General features: G+C 36.8%; 2 protein-coding genes and 1 pseudogene across 2 annotated transcripts in view; all 3 read right to left on the bottom strand.

The window, feature by feature from the left end:
* Window positions 1-1,633: 1,633 nt before the first annotated feature.
* LOC106107076 lies at window positions 1,634-3,016 on the bottom strand (annotated as a pseudogene).
* Window positions 3,017-3,815: 799 nt separating this feature from the next.
* Window positions 3,816-5,060, bottom strand: LOC106106842 (probable tubulin polyglutamylase TTLL1). Its single transcript, XM_013287500.1, has one exon. The coding sequence runs from the start codon at window positions 5,013-5,015 to the stop codon at window positions 3,816-3,818; it is 1,200 nt and encodes a 399-aa protein (XP_013142954.1). The 5' UTR covers window positions 5,016-5,060.
* Window positions 5,061-6,341: 1,281 nt separating this feature from the next.
* LOC106106841 (transcription initiation factor TFIID subunit 1) overlaps window positions 6,342-10,166 on the bottom strand; it is a 21,314-nt gene continuing 17,489 nt past the window's right edge. Inside the window, exons 28-33 of the mRNA XM_013287499.1 lie at window positions 10,073-10,163; window positions 9,498-9,554; window positions 9,310-9,396; window positions 8,356-8,495; window positions 7,188-7,292; window positions 6,342-6,783 (exon numbers count right to left, since the gene is read on the bottom strand). Coding sequence (XP_013142953.1) covers window positions 6,709-6,783; window positions 7,188-7,292; window positions 8,356-8,495; window positions 9,310-9,396; window positions 9,498-9,554; window positions 10,073-10,163 — 555 coding nt within the window. The 3' untranslated portion in view covers window positions 6,342-6,708. The remainder of the gene's footprint in view (window positions 6,784-7,187; window positions 7,293-8,355; window positions 8,496-9,309; window positions 9,397-9,497; window positions 9,555-10,072; window positions 10,164-10,166) is intronic.

Below are 10,166 nucleotides of genomic sequence, written 5' to 3'. Positions count from 1 at the left end.
AAAACATGTTTCCGCAGTCTTATTATGCCATTGACAAGAAAGAATCATAAATCATAAGAAAGCCGACAGAAACTATAATAACACTGAAAATCGTTTAAAGATTTTCATATTAAGTAAGGGAAATAAAAACTGTATTGAATATTATTACTATACTAGCTTTCTGATATTAATAATAGTAAGTATCTTGGGTTCTTCCATATTATGCTATACATTTACGCCAAACTTCATTCAAATCCGTTCAGCCGTTTAGGCTTCAAACTAACAAACACCCATCCATCTAAACTTTCGCATTTATAATGTTACTAAGATAGAAATTTCAACTTTTACCTCACTGCTAAAGTAGGCAAATATGTATGAACACTTAAAATAGTCTATACATTTGAATTTTGGAATTTAAATTGCAAAAGCGCCCCTTGAATAGGATTTGGTTCGGAAACAATATTTGCATTGCAATCGAATCGAGATTCCGCAACTTTGAGTCAACATTTACTTCCCAAATGAATATGCGCGGAGTCCCTTATCATCAGTTCTGCGGCTGTAGTGTTTAACATTGCACTGCTGTTGTGAATAATTACGACCGCGCTACAGACTACTAACGACTGGTAAATAGTAAAAAATAAGACAACTCGTTATGTCAACTGAATGGTGCGTTTAATTTGTAAAAATGTCGTTTAAAAGATCGACGTTACGGATTCATCATATATACCATCATCATCTTCCTCCTTCTCCTACTCCCGTAGGGTCGGCTCGACAGATTTTTGTCCTCCACATAACTATCATACGTCATCTCAGTCATCACTCCCTTCTTGATCATTACACCTTTCACGTTATCCATCCATCTCTTTCTACGTCTAGGTTCATGTACCACTGGACAGACTTTGTTATTTGGTAGGACGTTCTAAAGACGCCAGAGACATAAATGCAAGAGTTTTGTTACTGAATTTAATTAAACTTTTGCTCGCACTATGGCATTAACTATATGAGTTTTTTTTATTTCGACTTTGGCATTACAATGCAAGTTGGGTTGAAGACAGTGCTATAGCAGAAATATAAATTACTTTTAAAAGAACAACTCCTAGCTTTTATAAAAGGAAGATATTAATTTCATTCGTATCCCAAAGTAGTTCCCTTTAATGTTCGTAAAAATGTATCCTTAAACTATTTATTTCGTATCCCAATATAAGTTCGGTCCCTGCACAAAGCGTATAACAGCTAAAGGTCGACAATATCGACAATCTTAACCACAAAAGTAGGGACCGTCGAACGGGTAACGAAATTACTTCCGTCCTTTACAAACTCTCGCCGCCATTACAACGCGAAGGAGATACGACCAACTTTAAACGCAAGTTTTTTATCAGATTCCCCTTTAGTTTGTGCAAAGTTCCTTGTTTGTTACTGTCACTTGATATCTTTTTTCTTATACTTTTATCCCGAGCCACCGCTCAGTTATTGTCAGATAGTTAATAGATAAGTGCTAAAGTTTGCCTTTATACCTAAACTGTTTTTTGCAAGACCAGTCGCACTACCTTGTTGATTTCTCTAAGTTCTTTGCAACGATTTATAAGGGAAATTATGTGCTCTCCTTATAAAAAGAAACTTATGTGGGGAAAATACAAATTAGTATATTAAATTATTCTTGTCACAAAATCCATCTAAAATATTTTTACAAAAATACCTATTAAAATTATTATCTATAACGTGAATTTCTGTTGGGTCGACAACCGTTCTCTTCTTTTTCCATCAATTCTTCGTCTATTAACACTTCGAAGTCCCCTAAAGCTTCAGGGGATGGTATTTTATTCCATCTGGCGTCAGGAATACCATCTGGCGGCACCACGACCGAAATAATGTTGTCGATCAGTTTATATTTCAATATGCGATCATTATGAGTGGTCGACTGCAGCGAGGGGGACGCGTTCACTTCTACGAGCCAAGGCTTAAGCGTATTATCGATGATAATATCATATCCATAACATTCAAAACAATGGCGATCGTTTGCCATAACTGGCGCTACGGCTTTCAGCGAATGAACTATCAGCCAGTGCATATCAGCAAACAGTTTCTCAGTTACCGATCTGCCGCGCGTCCCTTCTAAATATAAACGAAAGTTTTGCACGCTCATTTTTCCACCGTGCAAGCTGTTATATTCCACACCGTGTCTCTGTACACTCACATTTGTCAAATGTACATACATATTATCCAACTCAGTTACGCTAGTATCGTATTTGACTGTACAAAATCTACAAAAGCCGTGCTTGAACAAATACGCTTTTAGCGGTCGGAACGAAGTCACCAACATGTACAGCCTCAAGTCGAACTTCTTGCCGCCGATCAAAAGCGGGTTGTCAATATATCGCGATATTACGTAACTTTCTTTGCTACTGAGTTGGGGATGAAAAGGAATCTTCGCCTCTCGGGACCATTTCTTCAGTTTTGAAAGTTTGTTTATTAGAAATATTCCAGTGCCTTGAGATTTGCCGCAAGGCTTCATAATCCACGTGCTCTGGGGTGACTTTCTATACTCTTCCACGAACATATTATAATCAGCGGGCAATACATAAGTTACGGGTATTATATCTAAATGTACATAGCGTGTTGCAACTTGCCCGCTTGACAGAACGACTTCCATTTTTTCCGCCAAAGGATTACCTTCCTTTTCTAGTTCTTTGCGGTATCTCTTTATATTTTTCACTAATAAATCCTTACGTGATATTTCATAGTGGTTTGGAAAATGGTTAATTATTTGATTGTCGTTCATTCTGTATCCGTTGTCTATGCTGAAGATGTTTCGACAATTTTGTGTAAAAGACCAATAGAAATTCCACTCGTCCTCCGGCCCCACTTGTATCCAGCCGCGTCGCTCGAAGTTGCTCATTATGACCGACTTCTCCAAGTCCGTACAATACGTCACTCGTTTGTCCATTGTGATTTAAAACGGAAATAATTTACAACGAAATAATAATTTTTATCCTAAATAGATGTCATTTTGAGGACAGTCACTGACAGATTTTACTTTTAAAAATCACGTTAATAATAAACAAAAAATGACTTTTTATTTATATGGCAAAGGTTACATTATTTTGTATATTTTTTTTTAGTTAAAGAAGTTTTTACGAAGAAGTTATTACCCTAATTAAGGGCAATTACCAAGGGGACCTTACGGTAGGATAATAAGGAGGATGATGATAATGATGAGTTGAAGGGATTATTGTAAAGTTGGAATTCTTATATGACTACTTATTAGTGATAAATCTAGCACTTATTATAAACGCCATTAAACTTTATTACTTATATTAGATAATATTATAAACATTAAGTTAAGTTTTATTTTGATACTTTTTTAAACGAGGTTAGAAAATTACTATAAAAATATAAATTAAAAGAACGTTAAATGAGAAAATTAAATTTCAGTTTAATCAGAATTCTGTCAGTCGCCGTTAATTTTAATTAAATTTTTGTTGACACAGAGCTGAAGCTTAGCGTTGGCTGGCGGTGTCGGTTTGTTTCTGGAGTGTCTAGCGACACCCACTAGAAATTATCTCTCGCCACACAAAAATCAAGTTTTCAAAATTAATATTTAACACTTAAATAAAATAATTATTCAGGCTATTTCAAAACTTTATTACATAAGCGTAAGATAGACATTGTCGCATTACCAATAATATTATCCTGGTCTGGGGTCGCTTCAATCGGCTTCTTTTTGATGTCAATTTCTGATTTACCTACACAACGTAATCATATTACCTAATTAGGTTATAACTACATGTAATAATCTAATCCTGATATTTTTTCAGTGATAATTTCTCAATTTGAATTTAGGTTGTACGATTTTTATGACTTTTATGACCACGACCAGTAGTATTTACCTGTTCATCTTTCTCTATTAGCTCTTCGTCTATGAGCAAATCAAAGTTACCTAGAGCTTCAACATTCGGTTGCTTGTTCCAACGGACATCGGGCACACCTTCAGGAGGAAGAACAACGGATACAATATTATCGATTAATTTGTATTTCAGTATTCTGTCATTTACAGTAGTCGATGTAAGCGACGGAGAGGCGTTCACTTCGACGAGCCATGGCTTTAATTGATTGTCAATTATGATGTCGTAGCCGTAACATTCAAAACAATGTCTATCGTTGGCCATAACCGAAGACACCGCTTTTAGAGAATGCACAATCAACCACTGCATCGCTGCAAATAGCTTGTCAGTAACCGGCTTTCCTCTCGTCCCTTCTAAATACAATTTTAAATTCTGAACGCTCATTTTCCCGCCATGTATACTGTTATAGTCGCCGCCATGTTTTTGAACGCTCACGTTAGTAAGATGTACGTACATATTATCCAACTCTGTAACACTTGTGTCATATTTAACAGTACAAAAGCGACAAAATCCCAACTGGAATAGATAGGCTTTCAGAGGCCTGAATGAAGTTACGAGCACGTACAATCTCAAATCAAACTTTTTTCCACCTATCAGCAAGGGGTTGTCAATGTATCGGGAAATTACGTAGCTCTCTTTAGTTAGTTGCGGATGAAATGGAGCCTTCGCCTCGCGAGACCATTTCTTAAGTTTTGATAATTTATTTATGAGAAATATTCCAGTACCTTGTGATTTACCGCACGGTTTCATAATCCACGTGCTCTGTGGTGACTTGCGATATTCTTCAACGAACATATTGTAGTCTGCTGGCAAAACGAACGTCACTGGTACGAAATCCAAATGAACATATCGAGTAACCACTTGCCCACCTTGTAATGCGACCTCTGCTTTCTCAGCTAACGGGTTACCTTCTCTCTCCAATTCCTTACGATACCTTTTGATGTTTTTCACAAGTAAATCCTTTCGCGATAGTTCGTAGTGATTGGGGAAATGGTTTATCATTTGATTGTCATTCATTCGGTAGCCACTTTCTACGCTGAAGAGATTCCTGCAAGTTTGTGTCGACGCCCAGTAGAAGTTCCATTCATCGTCGGGACTCACCTGATGCCAGCCGCGTCGTTCAAAGTTGCTCATTAACACTGACTTTTCTAAATCAGTGCAAAAGTTCACTCGACATCTCTCAACTACGGGCGCATTCACTCGACCGTAAAAACTTGCGGCGAGTTTCTTTGCGTCTTGATTCATTTTTTTAATGTTCTCACTAGAAGTATTCCTACTGAAGCCAAAGTGAAAATGTATTTTACGTTGAAGTGTTACTAAGGCAAACAACCGCAAACTAGAAACGTTCTCTAATCGATCTAACAAAGCATAGATACGAAAAGTCTGCTGTACTATTAAAGGATATTACGCTTTTAAGATGGATGTGTGGTGCGGCAAGGGATAAATTTAAGAATGTTTGTATTAGAGAAAGTTTGTTAGTAGCGCCAGTTGTCGAGACGTGGTATGGAAATGTTATGCGACGAGAGGATAGGATATAAACCAGAAAGTGTTAAGATTTAATGAGGATGGCTACAAAGGTAGAGGAAGACTGAAGAAAGTATGGATGGACTGCGTGAAAGAGGATATGCTTAAGAAGGGAGTGGATTCAGATATGGAAGAGCAGAGTGCCGACCCTCCGTAGGGTAAGGGTAAGTTGATGATGAAAGGATATTACGTTTTGGTTCTCACAGTACGTCATCAAATTAATATGCGCGGTTCACACTTAGCCAATACAGTTAAACAGTTTTACGGTCAGTCATAGATTGTATGGATTTGCTATCGTCAACGTTCACACTGTGCCAGTTGATTGACATTCCAGTTGAGTGCTACTAATCAACTGGTCAGGTGTGACACGGGAATTAGTCAGAAAATGTGCATTCCAATAAGTTTTGTATATTTTAAAGATTAAAAAAATATTTTAACAGCTAAGTAATCGGATGGTTTTCATTTAAAGATGGTGGAGTTAAATATATTAAGCAGGCAACGGGTGGTTGCCGCTGCGAAGCTATAATAAAATCAGCCCCGTCTCCCGCATACATGATTTAATAAAGAGGTACGATAACGCGCCGCTAAGAATTCCATCGCCAGAATTGCTGTATACATTATTTTTATGATTGCAAACGAAACGAGAAAGAAAAATATTATGTTTATTACGTTTGCTTTGTGTTATTACAAATTTTATGAGATTATTTATGGTTGGTATTTTATGAGATGCTTTTTAATATCTTTGGAGAATGTTAGATGTATTTGTGAGTCTTTTATCAAATAATTTGAATATTAATATTTTTGTATAAGGACAGAATCTTTTTATCGAGGCGAAAAAACACTTTAAAAATAATTATTGTCATTAAATGAAAGAAAGCATGTTTTAAATTTTTTTTATTGAAAAATATCTAACTATATTTAACATTATCCTTATAAATCTATAACAATTTTAGTCCAACGGCAGTTATTATTTGTATTTATCAAACATTATAATCAATACATATCTTTTTATTGCTTCAACACTCATAGTTTATCATGATTTATAAGTTAAGTGTACAATAATTATAAATGTGAATTTAATCAATAGTGGGTTTCCACTGACGAAACTTCTGTAAAAAACATTTTTTACCTCTTTTTTTCAGATAGAAAAAGAAAGGTGACAAATGTTGTACATGTTTAACGACAATGGAAACAGAGCAAGAATCGATAAAACATTCAGTCAAGCTTAATGTCATACAAAAGATATATAACTATCTCTGTCTTTCTCCTAAGATTAGAGCGAGACAAAGTACAATATAATTATCTAAAACCACAAGCCGTCCTCCGCTTCTTCTTCACTGTCGGTGACTTGCAGATCATCTTGTATCGCAGGATCCGGCTGACGAACAAATATCATATAAAGCTATGTACACATTAAATAAGATAATACGATTTTGGGAAAAGTATACAAAGCTACATAAAACTTGTATACGCTTATCTATCTTATGCTTGCGGCCATGAATATATAATTTATGGATATGTGTAAGCCCATACAAGTTGGTAAAAATGGACAAATTAAACGATGCCATAAAGGTCAAAATTAAATTTAGTCATTACTTTAATTATCCACATATATTAAAAATTAATATGAAAACTCAGTCTATATTGTACAACAGATGGCGCTAAGGATTAGGTGCACCATTTGTATTATAATTAACACTGGCCACCGAAAAAGACTTATTAAAAATGTAACATTATGATAATAAAAAATAAAAACTTAAACAAACAATGTAAGTCTCTTACCTGCCAGTTTTCAGGTGGCTCCTCTTTGAACTGCGGCGTGTGCAGCGCCGCGCCCGCCGCCAGCAGCTGACCCTCCATGTTCACATCCTGCTCGATTGGTTCCTCCTGATACAATATATGTCGCAATCAGAAGAAGAAATCAATTTGAATTTAAGTCGTAATTAAAACACGAGCGCCGCCAAGCGACTTTCGAGAGAACTTAGATCATTCTGAAAATAGGGATCGTTACGAGAACATTGAACGATATGAGCTGGTAGATCGATGACTGAGAAGTATTGTGAATGTATTCCTTGAATCCAACTTTACCCATGGCCGCCCACATGAGATCTCGAGTAGTTCTGATATCGTGCTAGCTCAAGCCGACATATACATATAAAATTTAGTGTTAATATTTCTTTGACGCAGCATATAAAATAGCCTATAACATTCCCGAGTGCCTCAGCTATATTTCCTTCAAAATACCGTCAATATCGACCCAGCCGTTTTTGAGATTACGCAGAACAAAAAAGGAGGCAGATGAAAATGTTAAAATAGATATCTCGTCGTCAGCAACTCAAATCACGTCTATATTTTTTTTTCTATTACACAGACAATATTTTCATCATAGAGTGTTTTTTTTCTTCTGCATAAAAACATTAAATGTCCTTCAACTGCAGTGAGAATCTGACGGTGTAACACGTAAAAAGCTAGCCGTGTACATTGAGAAGACCACGCATTATATAAACTAATAGGACGCAAGTTGTAAATGTGTATAAAAAAGTTCGTTCAATCGCAATTTTTTTTATAACATTTCCCCATCCTATGAGTCTCCTCCACCCTCAAATCCACGTTCCCTTCCCATCCTATTCTTATGAGAAAAATGGTGGGTAAGAAAAGGGACTAAAGTTGGGCCTCCGGCAGCACACTCATCAGAAACGCGGAATTGCTTCCACTTCACGCCTGTTATCTGTGTGGTCGTGGTATTGTTGGGGCCGGCCCTGCAGTGCGAAGATGTTAAAGCGGGTTCTACCCCTGTAATTGCTCATTATTCGTATATCGTCGTTTGTGAAACTCACTGCTACCTTATTATTTGTAAGAGGACAAGACAATCTGTAAGTGGTATACAGCGGGTTTTCGCGACATGTGTTTGAGACATTATTTTTTAAATTTCGTATATAAGATTGTTTACCTTAACAACAGTAGGGAATGTATAGTCGTTGCTGCGGTCGAGGTCCACGTAGTCGTCAGTATGCGGCGGCTCGTCCGGCATCTCGCGCTTTATCTTCAGGAACTCTGACGTATCGAAGCCGTCGCCCGCCATCCCGTCTTCTAACATAAACAAAATACTTATATATATTGTAAATGTATTATACTGTGTGGGAATAAGGCTGATATATATGTCTATACTTATATAATAAAATGTAAACACACACTTCTTTGTGAAAACCCATAAACTTACAATATGATTTGGGTCATATATTTTGAAGCTAATAATCTGACGGGGCGAGAGAAATAAATACTATTTGCCTGAAAGGGACAAAAACTTCAAATCAATACCAACAAATGTCGGTTGCCATGGTTACCGACATTCGCATCCAATAGTAAGAGCTTTCATTGCCATTTGAACATTTGCATTTTAACATTTTCAATTGAAAATTCTTATTGGAATGTAAACTTTAAAATGAAGTTTTCATAGTGTTTCGCGGATAAAGCCGCATACAAACAGTCTATACCAGGCAGATAATATTGAATAGATAGTTTCTTTAGATTTAAAAGTGACATTTTTATTATATACTCGTCGGAATCAATGCAACATTAGCGACATTGCGGCAATAAAGAGTACTACGTAGCGCTAGCGCCGCCTGTCGGCGTTTGATGCAGTCAACGTATTAACGGGGCCGAGCGAGCTGACTATGAGCAGCTCACTACGATGGTGACAGTCGGCAAGAGCTCACTTCATTAGTGGCTATCAGAAGGAACGCACTTGTCTCGTGGCTGTCTGGGAGAAGGGTGCCGTTGAAACCTTCACGCGTTACCGACTCTGCCACGAACGGTAACATATCTCCAGCGATAAGGAAATTCACTATTGACATCGGAATCACCTACCCTCCTACGACATACTAATATTTTACGAGATATTTACCTGCGTTAACAGATAGTTCCACATCAGCCACGTCCTTTGACTCCACCTCCTCCAATTCAGAACTGCCGCTATCTGAGTATTGTAGATCTACAACAAATTAAGTAAATGTAACATTGAATAAATGATTTTTTCCTTTACATGTTGTTATTTTTTTTTAATTTTAAATGACGTTGAATATTTATACATACCTTCTTCCAAACTATTAATATCTTTTCTCGGTCTGCCTCGCTTTCTCGGTGTAGCACCTAATAAACATTAATCATATTAACTTTGTTAAGAAATGAACGTCCAGATAATGAAACAAAAACAGACGAATAACTAAAACTACTAGTGAAACACATTTTAACATGTTTTATTCATGTTAGTACGGCGCGCAAAAGACTTCTCTTCTTCCAGGCGTGCCACCTTAAAAAAATTGCATTTTACGAAAAAAAAAACATATTTCTGGCGAAACACTTTCTTACGACAAATACAATTCTCTCCTTTTTATATTAATACTAGCTACTGTCATTTTTAAATATCACTTTAAGTCAGGATTATTATCAAATAAATCACATTAATATTATAAATGCGAAAGTTTATATGGATGGACGTTAAGAGTTTGTAGCCTAAACAGCTGAACGGATATCGATGAAATTTAGAGTAAGAAAATTTAGTACAGTAGAGGATAGTCTGGAAGAACACATAGGCTACTTAGTTTAATTTAATTCGACGCAAACGGAGTCGCGGGAGAAAATTAGTATTAGTATAAAATGTTATTCACCATCAGCTGTGGAGGTAGAGGGCTTGTACTTCCGGGGGCGGCCGCGACCGCGCTTCTCGTCGCCCGCCGGCTGCGCCTCCTCCGACTCCGCCTC

The sequence above is a fragment of the Papilio polytes genome, unplaced genomic scaffold (assembly GCF_000836215.1).
Source record: "Papilio polytes unplaced genomic scaffold, Ppol_1.0 DF822067.1, whole genome shotgun sequence".
NCBI classification, from domain to species: Eukaryota; Metazoa; Arthropoda; class Insecta; order Lepidoptera; family Papilionidae; genus Papilio; species Papilio polytes.
This window is presented reverse-complemented; position numbering and strand designations above follow the sequence as displayed.